Source organism: Cyclopterus lumpus, chromosome 17 (assembly GCF_009769545.1).
Source record: "Cyclopterus lumpus isolate fCycLum1 chromosome 17, fCycLum1.pri, whole genome shotgun sequence".
NCBI classification, from domain to species: domain Eukaryota; kingdom Metazoa; phylum Chordata; class Actinopteri; order Perciformes; family Cyclopteridae; genus Cyclopterus; species Cyclopterus lumpus.
The window spans coordinates 18,042,836-18,060,149 of record NC_046982.1 but is presented as its reverse complement, the minus strand read 5'-3'; the positions used below and the strand labels follow the sequence as shown (position 1 = coordinate 18,060,149).

At 45.3% G+C, this 17,314-nt stretch overlaps 2 protein-coding genes and 1 long non-coding RNA gene across 4 annotated transcripts; 2 read left to right on the top strand and 1 right to left on the bottom strand.

Annotated features, from left to right (window-relative positions):
• Positions 1-3,240: 3,240 nt before the first annotated feature.
• crema (cAMP responsive element modulator a) lies at positions 3,241-17,084 on the bottom strand. 2 transcript variants are annotated; one of them, XM_034556534.1, is made up of 8 exons: positions 16,888-17,084; positions 15,135-15,231; positions 14,871-14,996; positions 13,301-13,389; positions 12,610-12,797; positions 11,570-11,758; positions 5,000-5,159; positions 3,241-4,684 (listed from the first exon to the last, which is right to left on the bottom strand). In XM_034556534.1, the coding sequence occupies exons 2-8, from the start codon at positions 15,219-15,221 to the stop codon at positions 4,540-4,542; spliced, it is 984 nt and encodes a 327-aa protein (XP_034412425.1). In that variant the 5' UTR covers positions 15,222-15,231; positions 16,888-17,084; the 3' UTR covers positions 3,241-4,539. The 2 variants fall into 2 exon arrangements, with proteins under 2 accessions (XP_034412425.1, XP_034412426.1); XM_034556535.1 differs by lacking the exons at positions 11,570-11,758; positions 12,610-12,797; positions 13,301-13,389; ... (1 more) ...; positions 15,135-15,231; positions 16,888-17,084 and adding an exon at positions 7,051-7,380.
• LOC117747115 (tripartite motif-containing protein 16-like) lies at positions 7,402-11,389 on the top strand. The gene has a single exon (XM_034556533.1). It carries the CDS (start codon positions 8,616-8,618, stop codon positions 10,260-10,262), a length of 1,647 nt encoding a protein of 548 aa, XP_034412424.1. The 5' UTR covers positions 7,402-8,615; the 3' UTR covers positions 10,263-11,389.
• On the top strand, positions 13,885-14,954 carry LOC117747117. Its single transcript, XR_004611377.1, has 3 exons — positions 13,885-14,187; positions 14,323-14,445; positions 14,856-14,954. It is a non-coding gene; the product is annotated as an uncharacterized LOC117747117 (long non-coding RNA).
• Positions 17,085-17,314: the final 230 nt, after the last annotated feature.

Genomic DNA, 17,314 nt, shown 5'->3' with positions numbered 1-17,314 from the left:
TGAGAGGAGGGCTGACCGATGATCCAGGATAAAGCGGATATAAATCTATTTTGTTGTTATTGTTGTTGTTTTAATCCCGACAACAGCCTATTCGTCAATTGGTTATTGTTAGGCAACTTCTTCTTTTTTCATCCTTATGGTTCTAAAGTCCATTAAGGATGAGGTGATGATATTGGGTCAACGTTGTGTAGAGTTAATAATTATGCTTTGGGGGATATCTATTTTTTTTGTTAATTTCTTTAGGTGTGAAATTAATCGCCTTGGTCAACTTTCAGTGGGTGGACTCAAAGAAAACATCAAGTTGGCAAAGGACCCAAAATATTAATAGATAGCTATCATTTCCAGGATTATTTGGCTTTCACACTAGCTCACCTAGATGGTTGTATTATGAGGGCCCACAGCTGCAGAATAGGGACATCTGCTGGCCAACTCATGGTGTTGCACCTGCATGGATTTACTTGGGGTCCAGTGTGTAGATTTAGGGGATTTATTGGCCGAAATGTAATATAATATTAATTTTGTTTGTTCCCTTAGCTTAGTCTCTACAGAGTGGACAACCCAAACACATGAGAGAGGACCTGAATCACCTGAATCATCCCATGGCTAACAAACCTAACTATCTTGTTGAAGAACCCTTTACAAAACATAAATCTGACTAAAATTAGTATTATTCCAAATGGCCCCATTTGAAGGTGGGAAAGTCTGCCTTCATAATCCCTATAGGTTGTACTATAGCACCGCGTGAGTGGCGCCAGGGCCTCCACCCGGCTGCGTCTCACTTCCCCCCCCCCTGAATTCTGTGACTCCTGCACCTCCTGTGTATCAGTGACAATGACACAATGAATCATGACACACACTTCTGCAGTTACATGGCTGTATATAAGGACTGGAAACAAAAGGGATGCTTTGTTTGAAGCTTATTAATGAGAATGAGGCCTTACCCACGGCGGACCTATTATTTTGTGCATGTTGAAGTGAGACGGACCTCTTTTATCAAGAAGAAACTGGTAGATTTGTTATATTGTGCATGAAGAACAACGAAAAACAGCTGCCACTGAGATAACAAATGAAACTGTAGAGGACAGCAGCTGCATTAACATAATGTCTGTCTTTTAATCAGAGGGTCAGCGGTTCAATCCCCGCCTCCGCTAGCCCTAGTCGATGTGTCCTTGAGCAAGACACTTGACCCCGAATTGCTCTACGGTGTACGAATGTAAGTCGCTTTAGATAAAAGCGTCAGCTAAATGAAATGTAATGTCTCTAGATTGACATGTTTTCATGCAGCCGGTGAAAAGAAATTTAAAAAAGAAATGAAATGTAAGAGTCAGTTAGTTGACACATTTTAAGACAGCAAGGAAACTAACTTGTCTTAAGATAAACCTACGAAACGTTTTACAGTTGTGGTTTTTGGGCTCTGAGGTGTAGTAGCGCGTGTCGACCAGCAGAGGTCCTCCTCGACCACAGTTCACGTTGTCAAGGCAGTCGAGAAGGCCTCGTGTCTCCAGCCAGTTAACTTAAGTCTCGAGGTGGAAATTTCCACTCCAGCCTCTCTGGACCTGAAGGCCATGAAGACGTTTGAGAGGCCACACAATTAAACATCGATGAGCCTCCAACAGCGAACAATGAAAGAGTGCACTTTTCAACAGCAATTGACATCATACCGACTTAATACATCAAATAGAGCCAAATCGTTGTCATGCATTGGGAATGTTTTTTTAATATTCGCTCAAATTAAATAAATGTAACGTTGTACAGTCCACGGAACGTGCAATCAAACCATTTGGAGTGTCGTTTCAATTGTGTAACGGTTTTCAAGAGCAGAGGCAGAATGTGGAGGAGATAAGACGAGGAGAGGCTTTTCTCTTCAAGAACAGCCATCGGAGAAAGAGAGTTCCATGTGTTTGTGCCCGTGGGCGATAAAGACATGAAAGCGTGCATGTATGAGAGGGAGAAACACCTGAATGTGAGGCAGAAAAGAGGAGCGTATAGATTCTTCGCTGCTTTTATCACCATCAAACCTTTTTCGAGGTCAGCCAGAGGTTGCTATGGAAACTACTCATTTTCATGCACATCCCCTTCTTAAAAAAATAAATATAGTAATCTTATTTTGGAGGCTCTTAAAATATTAGTTTGCCTCATTTAGCTACAGACAATTTGACATATATAATAACCCTTTAATAGTTTTTAGGCTTCAGGCTCCATGGTGTGATGGAGGTATCATCTCTATTAGAGTGAGCTCCAATGGGGGAAAGGAGTTACTGACAATAAGAAGCGCCGAGTGAGAGAGACGGAATGAATTCAGTGAAATGAGAAGGCAAACGTCTCGATACCACGTGGGCCGTCTTGTGTTTGTGTGCAGACTGTTGCCATAACGTCGAGGCCTTGACTGATTTTACTCTGCCTTGTGTTTCCCTGACGATGCAGCCAGAGTCATTTCCACTGCAGAGATATCGTCAGCCTAAAATCTATCTATCCTATATCTTAATTAAAGTGTTGATGTATTTATTTTTAAACACAAACAAATAAATGATAACTACTCTGACAACCTTGATTTGAAAAGGAATGTGCTGAGGTATTTATTTGCATGCAGAGGTATTTATTTGCATGCAGATGACGCTCTGAATGGAAGGAGGCGTCACTGTTTAACATTCCCGTTGTGTCCCTTTCATGCAGATTGTCATCTCTCGTCAAAAAACTCTGCACATTCCTTTCAAATGACGCTTGAATTACTTCACAATCTTTTAAACATCAGCTCTAGATGGATTTGTCATTAGTATTCAACTTACTCTGACTGGCTCTTAAGTATATACGAATATCATTTAATGTATATTAATGCAAATATATTCGTATTGCGTATTGTATGTCAGTGGCTCCCAGGAAGTTAAGCAGCAACAGCTAATGCGATCCTTCAAACAAACAAACAAACTTCGGAACTTAAAACGGTGTCCTCTTCGCTCTCGTTGCCCCTGAAACACTTGCAGTACCTCTCCCTACCAGACGGGGGCAGCACTTCGCAAACGCGTTCCGTTCCCCTTGGCTCGAAACCCTCCCGAGGCAGGAAGTTGAGCAATAAATCGCAATCACGTGTCTCATTTGAATGTTTTATTAGATAAACAAAAATAGTTTTTTTTTTCACAATTCAAACGAGGAAGTACAGTGAGAAGAGAACACCGGGTAAAAGATAAACACAAAAGAAAAAATATTAATAACTACATGCAGGTAAATTCAACTCGGTTGATATCAAATTAAACATCATTTTATTATAATTTTTCGTAGAATTCCAGCCAACGTCCATTTCCTCTGTGAACACAACGCCATGAGGGAGTCATGGTGGTGTCACTGAGCTCAGCACTAGTTCACTAGCTGGAGAGCTTCGGCAGCCATAAGTCTGCCATGTTAAGAGGTGCTCTCTCTCTCTCGCTCTCTAAAATATTTTCAGTGGAAATTCTTTTTTTAAAAGCAGGCAGTCTTCTTAAATCACCAGAAACATGAACACAACATGATCAATATCGTTCAAATAAAAAGGTCTTTACATAAAAAAAAAGAAGAAAGAAATTGGCATCACCCTTTAAAACAGAGCATTTTTCAATATCCAGCCATAATCAAAATACAGTTTCGTAGCACAATGGATATCTATTGTTCGCAAAAAAGACGCTTGCGTGACAGTAGAGCGGTGAGTTATGGTGAGATGTCGCTTTACAAAAGATAACTTGTATTCCGTGTAGAATAGACGATTCACGTCGTCGCACGTCAGCCACAAACTGACATTTTCTTTGTAGAATATTTTCCAAAGTTGTGGAGTGAAATTCCTCGAATGAATGTAATAGAATATAAATTCAGATACTTTGGTTCTTTCTGTGCTTCGACGTTTCATTTCATTTTTAGAATATTACAATCGACGGATAAACCACGTGTGATTTCAGGTAATGCCCCCTGGCCGCTGCTTTGGCGTGAAGCATTATTTGTGCAGCTCTGTGCATGAGCAGCCATCTTGAAACACTTTTGTTATTTATTTTTTGTATTCTTATTTTTTGGACCAAACAAAGAACGTCTAGACAAACTGAAAACAAGTCGATGAGATGCAAACCGCCTCAAAGTGTTTGTTTTTTTCCGCGCGGAGAGGAATGCGTGACACGGCGAAGCATAAAACGACGTCAGGTAAACGCCGTCCGGTTTGCACCTCCTCTGACCTCCGAGGAACTCTCCGGCCTCTTCAGGAAGCACCTGTACTTCCTCTTCCCGCTCCTCTCCGTCGGCTGGCTCTGGCTGCACGTGCACGAAAGCTGCAGCACAAAGCATGCGACGAGCGCGAGAGAACAAATGGGGGGGTGGGGGGGGGGGGCAAATATCTGGCAAAAAGCGCAAGCTTTTCTTTTTCTTTCTCGAATTCCCCGGGACGCCAGGCCTGAGTGAGCAGAAACAACTAAAGTTTTTGTTCCAGAGTTCAGTTCTTCTTCTTTTTTTTCTCTCCTTTCTTTCTTTTTTTGTCGTTTGTAAACGGCGCCGTCTTCAGCTGCTCGTGACCACAGGCGGCCGCCGCTACTCAGTCTTGTGGCAGTAAATGTCCTTCAGCGCTTTCAGCTCCTCAATCAGGGTCTTGTTTTGGTTTTCCAACACGGCCACGCGGTTTTCCAGACACTTCACGTACTCCTTCTTTTTCCTGCGGCACTCACGAGCTGCCTCCCTGGAGAGGAAAGAAGAGATGGGGGGTGGGGGGGTGGAGATATGTTTAGTCGCTTATTTTAGGCTCAAGAGAAAAAAAAGCAAGCAATGCACAATCCAAGGGAGCGCATTGTTTTGAAGGTTTTTATTGTTAAACTGATTCCAAAAGTATTTCCATACTCTTTTAGCTTTCATTCCAAAATGAGATCCACCATGTGGAGGGATATGCTCTTTCCTGTCGACTCAAAAACATTTTTTTTGTCGCCCCTGAATAATAATTAAATTCCTATGAGCTTCCTCCCCCTCCATCGCCATCTCTCGGCACCGGCTGCCATACCTGTTTTTCATCAGTCGGACCTCCCTCTTGCGGGTGATGTCTCCGGAGTGCTGCGGTGGGGGGTTCTGCATGGACCCCGGGGACGCCGCCATCACGATGCTGTGAGCCAGGCCCGAGTTAGGCGAACGCAGCTGGTAGGTGGGTATGTCTCCTGTGGCAGCTGTATGGGGAGGGAGGGGGGGGGGGACAGAAGTGTTAGGAGACCAAGTTCTTTTACTTTTTTTGTTGCCCTTACTTCCCTTTTTATTTAAATAAACAAAATGCGATTAATGAAATGGCATTTTTCTCAGATTTCCCCAATTGCGTTAACGTGTGGTTCTTAACATCTTCACTTTTTTTTAAAGTACAGCGAACAGGAATGTGTTTCGCCACACAGGATGTTCGACAGCAACTTCAGCCAAGAGCACTTATCCGCTCTCCTTCCTGCCTTATGAGTTGAATTTCCTCTGACCTCGACTGTTCTTGTGGACAGATATTTGTTTCTTAACTGATTAGACTTGTTTTTTTTTTTTGGGGGGGGGGGGGGGGTAAAAATGGTTCAATGTGTTTCTCTGCCTGTGATTCTTTAATATTTTTGCTATAACCTAACTCCCACTGCAGTTCCTCTGATGGCCACTAGATGCTGGCTGAAAAGAGTCCTATTATTAATAAATAAAAATAGAGACCCTTTACTCCTCTTTTCAAAATATACAAATTTTATTTGACCGGCAGCGTCTCGTATTTGATCCCTTAAAGTGAAAAACAAAGCAAGTGGCTTCCTGGATGTGGTTCACCAGTTGACTCATCAACAAATGACTCCCTCAGTTTCTCTTCTGCACTTTGTTCCTGAGAAGTTTCTATCTACTCCCACTCTCTCCGACACACACACTCCGACACACACACACACACACACTCTCTGTCACTGTGATAACAGAGTGACTCGCGCTGTGCTGACGTCAGTGTGTGCGTCTCACTCGCCCGATTTGCATTCCCTCCTCCCTGCCTGGCCTCTGTTCCAGGAAACTGGAGTGACGTCAAACGGACAACTATCTCACCCCCCCCCCCCCTCACCCCCCTCTTCCTCCCTCCCCCGCGCTACACACAAACACACAAACACACAAACACACACACACACACACACACACACACACACACACACACACACACACACACACACACACACACACACACACACACACACACACACACACACACACACACACACACACACACACACACACACACACACACACACACACACACACACACACACACACACACACACACACACACACACACACACACACACACACACACACACACACACACACACACACACACACACACACACACACACACACACACACACACACACACACACACACACACACACACACACACACACACACACACACGATCCCCCACTGCCTTTCTGCCTGAGACAGCAGAGCAGACGGTGCGTGTGTGTGTGTGTGTGTGTGTGTGCGTGTGAGTGAGTGTAACAGCGGGATACACACACACACACACACACACACACACACACACACGATCCCCAACTGCCTTTCTGCCTGACAGCAGAGCAGACGGTGCGTGTGTGTGTGTGTGTGTGTGTGTGCGTGTGAGTGAGTGTAACAGCGGGATACAGACTAACAGGAACATAGTTGGGCAGACTAACCAAAACGCTTTTCAGTTGTTGTTGTTGTTGTTGTTGTTTTTTTTGGGTGAGCTTTCTTTCCCCGTGGTGAAATAGGAAGGACAGCGGTCCAATCTGCGGCATGTGTCCCCCACCCCCCATGCACGAAACAAAAGTGATTCACACGTCATAAACATGTCTCCGCCAGCAGTTTAAATAGAAGTGGTCCTGTTACGGTCTGAAAAGCCTCTGTTCAAACAGCTCAACATCTTGTTTGCAGGTGGGTGTAAACCCGAGCGGCTCGCCCTGATGTCCGTGCAGAAGTCTCTCCAGAGTACAACAAAAGTCACTTTGTGCACAAACACGCAGACAGGAAAAAAAACCCCGAAAGAAACCGGAGAAAACCCTTCTTTTTTTTAAAGTGCGCGCGCCACCCTACCTGACTCCGTCTCATCCCCGGTTACAGCCATCTCTCGGTTCCGATAATCCACGGCAGCCGAACACGCCGCGCGGAGGCAACTCTTCTCCTTCTCGCTTCGCCAGAGCTTCTCTTTCTCTTTCTCTTCCTCCTCCTCCCCTCCCTCTTGTTTTTCTAGTTCTTCCCTCTCAAGCTCTCTCCGCGTCGGAGTGGTCACTCGTCACCTCCGCAGCCCGATTACAATTACAGGCATTGACATCACAATGACATCACTCCTGCCCGCTGAAGTCAGTAAAACACCCGGGATTAGAGTCCCTCCTCCCTCGACACACACGGTGCGCGCTGGGAAGGCAGGCACAGAGGGAGGGGGGAGGGATGGTAGTGGAGGGCTGGTATTTTTAGCACCAGTGACGCAACCGGAGAGACGCTCAACCAACAAGAGGATATTGTGTCCCAACTGTTGGGAGTCGTTCCGTGTGCGTAAAGAGACGCGAGGAGGGCACGAGGACAACGTATTTGTTTAAGGCAATCGCAACGTGAACAGATATTTAGCGCAGCCCCGTGAAAAGGGTTGTATTTACTCACCTGTGCGTTGTGCTTAAACCCCTGCAGTGTTGCTCAAAGGCCAAGCAGTTGTTTGCGTGCAGTATAAATGTGTTGTATTCGTCTATTTGAATATTTATGGGTACCGGAGGTCCCAAATTGTTCTTGGAATAGCATAACTTTCGTATGACTGGGAAGGCGGAGACATGTGGATCCAATGAGTCCAATCATATTCACGCGCGGTGCTGTTGTTCTCCATAGGAGCCCTTTCACGTGAATGAAACACCCCAAAAAAGGTGAATTCGGTGTATACAATGAGCTGTGGTGACCTCAAGGATGGTCGCAAGTGAAACATAAAAACGAGAGACCTTGGGCATTCAGAGGACGTATGGCTTTCCTCGGTTAAAAGAAGTGTTCGCCATCCAATCGCTGAGAAATACAATCCAAACTTTTTGATACCAAATCATAGCACACCACATTGTTCTTCAAGGTCTTGCTTTCTTAAAAGTAGTATTTGAGGGATTTGTGACATTTTTTATCAATTCTCAATTGGTTAAAAAAAAAAAAAACGGTAGATTTAGCACCAAATCTGTGTAATAAACACAAAAAAGAGGCAACAACTTATGAGACACAGAGCCTGGTGAACTCCATATACTTCCATCATAATGTTCTACGCCCTTTTACACTTTCACAATGTATTTGTTCGTTAATTAATTAGCAATCTCCCCCGAAAGATCCCCGACCAGCGAGGAAAGCCGGAAAACAAACACCGGGCGCGCACCGCTCCTTTCTCAAATGGATCTCATTGTGAAAAGCTTTACCTGCTCGCCCGCCTGGTTTCTCAGGTAGACCCACTTCCTCTGTGCTCAGACATTTCTCAGATGTGTCCACCCACATCTGAGACCTGCCAGTAAAAAGGATTGGGCGTGCACCAAACAACAAAGCAAATCTCAAGATCGGACAAGCCCATTCACAGCTGATCGCCAAACACAAATATAGAGAGAAAAGAAACTGGGCGATCTGCCTCTCATTTTCACGTAGAAATGGCAGAGCAAGGATTTAACTTGGACCCAGAAACGCTCGGCTGCTCAATCTGTCTGGATCTACTGAAGGACCCGGTCATTATTCCCTGTGGACACAGATACTGTATGAGCTGTATCAGACACGTCTGGGACGAGGAGGGTGAGAAGAAAAGCCACAGCTGTCCTCAGTGCGCACAGACCTTCCTAGCGAGGCCCGACCTGGTGAGAAACACCACGTTAGCGGATTTAGTGGAGGAGCTGAAGGCGGCGGGACTCCAAGCCGATCGCTCCTGTGCTGGACCCGGAGATGTGGCCTGTGACGTGTGCACTGGGAGGAGGCGGAAAGCCCACATGGCCTGTCAGACTTGTCAGGCTTCTTACTGTGAGCAACATCTCCAGCCTCACCAAGACCCCCCGACACTTGAAAAGCACACGCTTGTCAGCCTCACCGAGAAGCGTCCGGAGAACGTTTCCTACCAAACCCGTGAGGAATTTGCCCGCCATCTCTGTCCCGTGGACGCGGTCTCGGCCGCGGCGGAGAGAACCGAGAGGCAGCGAGAGCTGGAGGCCAGTCGACTAACCATCCAGCAGCGAATCCAGAGCAGAGAGAAGGGCGTGAGGGTTCTTCAACTGGAGGCGGAGGCTCTCAACCGCTCTGCTGACAAAGCGGTGGATGACAGTGAGGAGATCTTTGCTGGGCTAATCGGTACGATTGAGAGGCAGAGACGCGAGGTGAAGATGCAGATCCGGTCTCGGCAGAAGACGGAAGTGAGCCGGGTCGCAGAGATTCGGGACAAGCTGGAGGAGGAGATCGCCGATCTGAGAAGAAAAGACGGCGAGCTGCAGCAGCTTTCGCAAGCGCCGGACGACGACAACGACGACCCCCGTCTTCTCCACAGGAAGCCTTCCCTCACCCGCCTCGGTGGACCCATGGACTTGCCGAGCTACACCCGTCCTCTTCGGTACGTGGAAGATGTGACGGCGGCTGTGTCGGAGGTGAGAGATAAACTTCACAGGGTTCTACACAAGGAATGGCCAACGGTCTCACGGACGGCGACCGGAGCGGATGCGCCATCGACACCGCCGGAGCCCGCGACAAGAGCTGTTCAGCGAGGTTCAGTGAGGTCACGTGAGTACCACAGGTACTCACGTGACCTCACGCTGGACCCAAACACGGTGCACACACATGTGCTGTTATCCGAGGGAAACAGGAAGGCAACACTGGTGAAAAAGACTCAACTTTACCATTGGCACCCGGACAGATTTCTGGAAAGGTGGCAGGTCCTGAGCAAGGAGGGCCTGACTGGGCGTTGCTACTGGGAGGTGAAGAGAAGCGGAGTGGAAGTCTTAATAGCAGTGGCCTATAAGGATATCAGCAGGTCGGGGACCTTCGACACATGTGTGTTTGGAAACAACAGCAAGTCTTGGGGATTAGCCTCTTACAAAAACGGTTATCAATTCAAACACAGCAACATCAGAACTCCCGTCTCAGGACCTCAGTCCTCCAGATTAGGAGTGTACCTGGATCACGGTGCAGGTATTCTGTCCTTCTACAGCGTCTCTGAAACCATGACTCTCCTCCACAGAGTCCAGACCACATTCACTCAGCCTCTCCATGTCGGATTCTGGCTTCCAAATACTAAAGGAGACACAGTTGAGTTGTGCTAAAGAGATAGAGGTGACAGCAGAGGGCACAACCCTTCAAAACTACGGATAACTACCCACTGGGGAGCTCCCCTCAAGATCTACATATCTTCAAGAGGATTTGTTGGGGGGGGGGGGGGGGGGGGGACTTCGCTGAGGGTCTTTTTAGAAGTGAAGACTGCCGGTGCTGCATTGGCTCATGCATTTTACCAATGACCGTACACTCACGCCACTCATAGTTCCTCTTGTGCTGGGACAGTACCAACTCTAAAATGCAAGGGGAAACGTCACATGACACAATAAAATGGGGGGTTCTTACAACTTTTTAATATGTACTTAATATGGCAATGTGAGTAGAAGGATATTTGTTCCATGATGTTTTAATTTATCATTTGTGACATTTGTTTTAATTGGCTGAAACTTTAAATGTATGAATGTAGTGTAATGTATGATACTGTGTGCTTCATTTGTTCACATCTGTATTTTTATATTCCAATCTAGTTTAATTTTTAGCTATTATTCTGCTATGCAGTATTCAGGGAGCCCACATAATTTCCAATCAGACCAGGTCTTTGTGTTTATTGTTATGTTTATGGTTTTATGGGTGATGGTGAGACAGGAAGACAGAAGATAAAAAACCAAGAAACCAAAAAGGCTCGGATTGAAACCCTATTCTTCACAGACATCAAAATGCAAATGACGTGGCCACTTATGTGATACTCTATCCTTATTCTCATTGAGATGGTGCCCCGTAAATCACAGTCAATTAGTCCCTCTATTAGACGGTCGTCCGCCTCCACTCTGATGCTGCTGATGGTGACAAATGAGTCCATGAGTGAGTCACTGGTCCTTAAGCACTGCTACCTTTTTGTGTGTGTGTGTGTCTATGGTATGACCCAAACAGTGTCAATTAAATCTCACGGATTCATTGAATATTGTAATAAAATAGGTTTAAAGAATCAAAAGAGTTTCATTTAAGAGTTTCCTGTCAAATGAAGACGTTTGACATTTATTAATACCCGATGATTGGTGCTCGTACAAACGTATACTTTGTCATATTAACATCCCTCATCATATTGACACTATTATGTACTTTCTCAGCGTTGCTGGTAATGTACTAGCCCCCAGGACAAACTGTTCCCTATCGCTCTTCACACCCATGGTTGTGGTGGGTGAGTCTTGTACGTTTTCTTTTCACACAATCCCTCAATTAAAGCCGTGTCACTCTTGAGATGTACGTTATTCCTCATGCTGAAAGGATCTGGAAAATTCCCTTTTTTTTTTTTTTTTTTTTGCTACGCGTGACATTTTCTATATCCTTTGAACCCTACCTTGGACGAGCACCTGTCCTCCCTGAATGTAGAACTGCTGTTGGGAGTCTCCGGCCTGAGCGGCACACTGCAAGATGGTGGCTCCATTCTGCTGGGCGTGAGAGCTGGCCACCATCACGCTCTGTCCCCCCTGAAAGGCTTCCCCTCCTGGGCTGGTCAATTGCACGGCTCCCCCATGCGTGATCGCAACTGTGTGGGATCAGAGTTACATTACATTACATTACATGTCATTTAGCTGACGCTTTTATCCAAAGCGACTTACAATAGCAACTTACAATTTATCCAAAGTGACTTACAAAAAGTACAATGAGCTTGAGTCCACGTTTATTCCCTGTAATCTTATGTCATTCGCATACACAGACGTGGTGAAATGGTCTATAAGCCGTATAGTCACAAGGTTGAGAATTATGTTCCTGCACCGCTAATTTATGGCAAATGCAGCAACTATGATCCTATGTGTTGGATTTTTTCCCGTCCGATAACTGTTACTGGCGCCGGTTGTATTTTAAAGATATTTACCACATTTAACTGATAGCAAACACGCAGCAACCTGTCGAGTGAAGCCAATGCTTCACGTCTTAAATCATGCATTCTCTCTAACGTCCACCAGGGGACGACTCCTCTGGTTGTATAGAAGTCTATGAGAAAATGACTCTTGATTTATTCCCTCAGTAAACATGAGTTTATGGTCTAAATCTCTAGTTTCAAGTCTTCTTTAATACAGCAGGATGTTCATTTAGTAAATTGTGGTCAAACAGACCATAAAACAGGGTATGCTTTAGGGCGGGGCTTACTGTGATCGACAGGTCTGTGCTGCTACCAGAGACGTATACACTGTCTCTACGTCACTCCTCCGCATTCTAAATATGGCGACCTCCGTTTATTGGTTGCAAAAAGCCAACATGGCGACGGCCGTGATCTAAGATGGCGCCTCGAGGCTTCAAAACGACGTCCACAAACCAACGGGTGACGTCATTGGACACAATTAAATGAACACTATGTTATAGAACAGTGTGACACACGCTCACACGCGTACTGACTATATTGTCCTGAGCTGGTCTGGTAGATGGAGGTCGGCACTGTTGCCGAGGCAGCACTGGAGACCTCTTCCTCCTCCTCCTCCTCCTCGTCGTCGTCGTCGTCCTCCTCCTCCTCCTCCTCCTCAGTCCTCTCTTCATCAATTTTAGGAACTGCCGGAGAATCCGATGAAAGCTCATTCAATATTTTTCTGCGGGAGAGAAGACTTTACACTTTACAAACTGATCATCATCATCATCATACTCTCATGTTTGTTTTTTATATGTTAATGCATCTATACTTATAGCATCCCTACAATGTTTAAACAAAATGTTTATTGTAGTGATAAAAAGTAATAATGATAAAAAAATCTAGAAAATAAGAAAAAGAAAAAGTTGAACAAAATGATTAAATATCTACAAAAAAAAAAGAAATACACACATATACATTTATTATTCAAATGCATTTCATCTGTATTTACAAAAAGGGGAAAACATTTTCAAACTCTTCAGAGATGAATCCCTCAATATTGTTTGATTACTCGTATTTAATACATTCAGTCCACTGTTGCAAACATTCTTGTTCTTGATTCTGGAGGTTATTTCTTTTCCCATTTGACTCCCAGCTGTTAAATGAACCGAGTGTCCTGTCAAGATATCCGTCTCGCGTCTCATGCGTGTTTTCTTCACTTGTTTAGTGTTGACGTCTTCTCACCGATAAGACGGACGCCTGGAGAGGAGCACCCGTCTCTTCTGGGTGTCTGTGACCGACTCGTCATCCTCCATCTCTGCCACACTGGCGATCTGTAGCAAACAACCAGTATTAAAAAGCTAAATCTCTGCTTTCTGTAATTCGGACTTTCGTGACGCTGTGAGAGAGAAGATCGACATCAAAGAAGGATTTTCATTCTGAACTTTGATTTCTTTCCTCACAGACTACCGACTGTGTAACATCCTCCTTTTCTCCCGAGCTTTTATTTCACCGCAGCATGAAAACACAGGCCTACACGTCCGCGGACGCAAATGGTACATTTTTGAAACGATAACAAACTTTGCGTCATCAATCAGTCCGCTCGTGTGACTCACGGCGATGCGTCACGGCTGTGTGTTACCAACACAAAGGCTGCGACGGCCCCACGAGGAGACAATGTCTGCGCCAGACAAAGGACACGTCTGATGTCACCGAGGTTAAAGCGGGGGCGTGTCCGTGTCTACCTATTGAGGATTACGTGAGTGAAGGTTAGGCGTATATGCTTTCAGGCTTGAAAATCAGAAGGGTTATAAAAGCAGCAGAAATGACTCCAATCGTCAGGTTTCTGCCGCTTTGCGGAACCTTTTTTAAATCTTGAATCGGCCTGTTTACGGGAGCGAATACAAACATTGTGAATAATCCGGCTCGGTCAGAACTGTGCTTTAAAAAAACGCAAACAAAAACAACAAACGGTGACACGGGATATTTACTGCTATGAAGTACAGCGCTCTGTGAAATCGGTGAACAAAACCTCTTTGTGGTCGCCATCTGCCGCCTCACTGCGCCGCTCTCTCTCTCCTGACCTATTTCGGCGTGAAGACACTTTTCAAGTAACCTGCTTTGCTTCACATGTGAGAAAATCTGCTGCGACACGTTTATCTGATCAAATGTGATGGGTGCAGAGTGTGTGTGGAGGGGTGGGGTGGGGGGGGTCGGCATTATTTAATTTCCCATTTACAAACAGTTTTTTTTATCTCTTCAAAAAGGTGCCAAAAGTACTGGAACATCCTTGCGTCTGCACCAACCAACCTTCCACACACGCGCACACACACACGTCGCTGGAGCGACCTCCCTCCCAGACACAACAACAACGCCTCCCGAATGTGAAGGTTAGACTGATGAGCTTAGACCTCGGATCCTGCGCTGCTCTCATCAAGCCTGTCAACATGAGACCACTAGTCAACATGGAGCCTCCAGAATTGAATAACTTCAGGCATGACTTGATAGTCGAGACGTGGCTTAACTTTTTTGATATGACAGATTTGACTTGTAATGACTTAAAGAAATGACCTGGACTCTTTGACGACATGAGACTCAACTTGAGGCTTGCTCCGACAGATCTGACTGAAATTTGCTGATATAATAAAAAATTCCGACTTGGTCGTGTCTTGTATGACTTGAGAATTGATTCGGACACCAAAGGATTTCGAGATCTTGCTGATACTGATATTCATTTATTCATACGAAACTGCCTTTGGTCAGAACGTGGTGCAAATGTATTCACCGTCTTCGGTTCTAGAAAACAAGCTCTCACCTGGATCGTCTGGACGTGTGGCGCCTGTATGACGGAGGTCTGCGGGGCCTGGATGACCCCCTGGACCTGCACCGTCCGACCGTCACACAGCTGGATAACCGTCACACCAGGAGACTCCGCCGACGCCTGCGTGGCGCAAAAGAAAAGGGGAAAGGACTAAACACCGTGTGTCATGACGTCTCCACGCGTTAACGCGCTGAACAACTGCGTCCGCTTGTCCGTGAACGTTCGAGTGGCAGAACACGTCATGACAGGTGAGTGTACCGGACTGTCTTCACTCCGGCTCTCGTCTCCGTCCGTCACCGAGCCGTTTAAACTGCTGTCCAGCCGAGGCGAGGCCGAGGTATCCATAGCCGGCCACCTACAGACGGACAGACACAGAGGGTTACTGCTGCTGGGGCTGACGAAAGGCCTTCCTCCCGCTCTCCTCTCCGGCACCACGATCAGAGGTCAAAATAGTATCTTTTCACGTGGTGCCAAAGACCCGTTACAGTACTTCCCTTTTTCGTTAAACAGGATCTCAGCCGCCTCTGACAAGGAGACGTTTTTTTTTCCCCACATTGTAAACCCATATTGCCTGCAATAAACCTGGATTTTATTTGTTTCCTGGCTACCGAAAAGTATTTAATGAAGTATATTTTAATGGAGTTTCATTGTCACACTTAAATATTTTAAATGGTGTTCGTGGAACACACGTTTAAAAGTTGTAAACTGAAAAGTTGTCACTTATATATATATATATATATATATATATATTTTTTTTGGCCACTTCCAAGGCAGTAGATCATTTGCTTGTGATTGAACACAATCTGATTAGATCTTCGTCTGAAGATCTCCGCCGGCAGTGATTGTTTATCCGGACGGGGATAAATATGTATTGCGTAACATGCATTGCTCCGGCTCATTGTGTGCGGCAGCAGCCACCCGGTGGGGCACTTTTTCACACTCCAGGACGGAGTCTGTTACAAACTCCAACTCCAGTTAAATAGATTCAAAACAACAAGAGAGAGAGAGAGAGAAGTGGGAAAAAAAAAAAAATATTTATATGTTTTTTAATACACACGTCTTCACAAACCGGTTTGAGCCAGAGATGATGAACAACAGATGTCATTGAATTTGAAGGCCGAGGATCAGTGGCAGGCTGACGTCAGCAGCCTGCGTCACATCATAGATCATAGTCCCCCCCCCCCCCCCCCCCCATGAGGGACCCTCATGTCCAACTACAGAGCCCCTGTTTGATAAAGATTAGTACCAAGCGTGAGACATCAGATTAGGAAGTGGTCTCACAGCTGCACTGTAAACCATGAAAATCCCCAAAGCCAGAGCAGAGGACAATGTATACACTCACTTCCAATGTCTCTGTAAAACCTCAATTCCCACTTCTTGTTTACTGACGCACATAAAGCCCGCTTTGAACTTTTTCAAGTGTAACAGAATCATTATCCAAAGAACTTCTTGAAGGCGAATGTGACTTCCTTTTTATTCTTTTTTTCGCAGTCAAAGTGAAATAAAGGTGTACTATAACTTCCCCAATATGTTTGCATATGAAGACTTTTTTTAAATTGTAAACGCTATATTATTTTTTGCAGCGCAATTGGGAATTAAATAAAATCATATATTTCGGAACGATTTGCAAAAGAACAAACAAAAAATGAATGAAGCGTTGGTATTTTTCGATTATGGATTCTTTTATTTTGAAGGGACACCTTTTCGCTCCAAACTTCCGACGCACGTGACTCCGTCTAACTTGACGCAAACTTTTTTTTTTTTTTTAAATACAAACAAACTTACAAAAAAAAAAAAATTCAAAAAAAAAAAAAAAAGGAACTGCTGCCACTGCAGGCTGCCGACAACTTTTTATGTATTTATTTTTTGCTCCACGTTGATCGGCTAATTCACCGACCTGTTTTTAAAGCGACACGTTTTAATGAACGGTTTACCACCGCGGGCGTGTGGGTTTGCACGCTGTCCCCCGACCGGCGCCGAGCGAAAGTGTGACAGCTTTGCAGCGACTTACCGGAGTTTTACGTAGGCTGACTCGTGACTAATTACAGCATTGGGTTGGACGGCCTTGCGCCTTCGCTCACGTAGTTTCACGTAGTTCCGCGTCAGCGCTGACGATGCTGTGTCGAAAATGTCGACCGGGTGGGTCAGTTTAGCGTCAAAGAGTGCGCATGCGGAGCGAGACGGTTCCCCCCCACCCAACCGCCTCTCCACCTACTTCCGCGTTCGCCAACGTGCGGCATAAAAACGAGCAGCGGCCGAAATGTTCTACATTTGTATTCAATGCGTATTTTAAATGCTGTGTAGGACAAAATATATCAATACATAGAAATGGATTTATTTATATCATATTTTGTATAGTATATGAATTCATATAAATGTGTTATTTTCTCTATTTTAGACCAAACCTTAATCGAGCAGTCGCCTTAAATAAAGTTTAC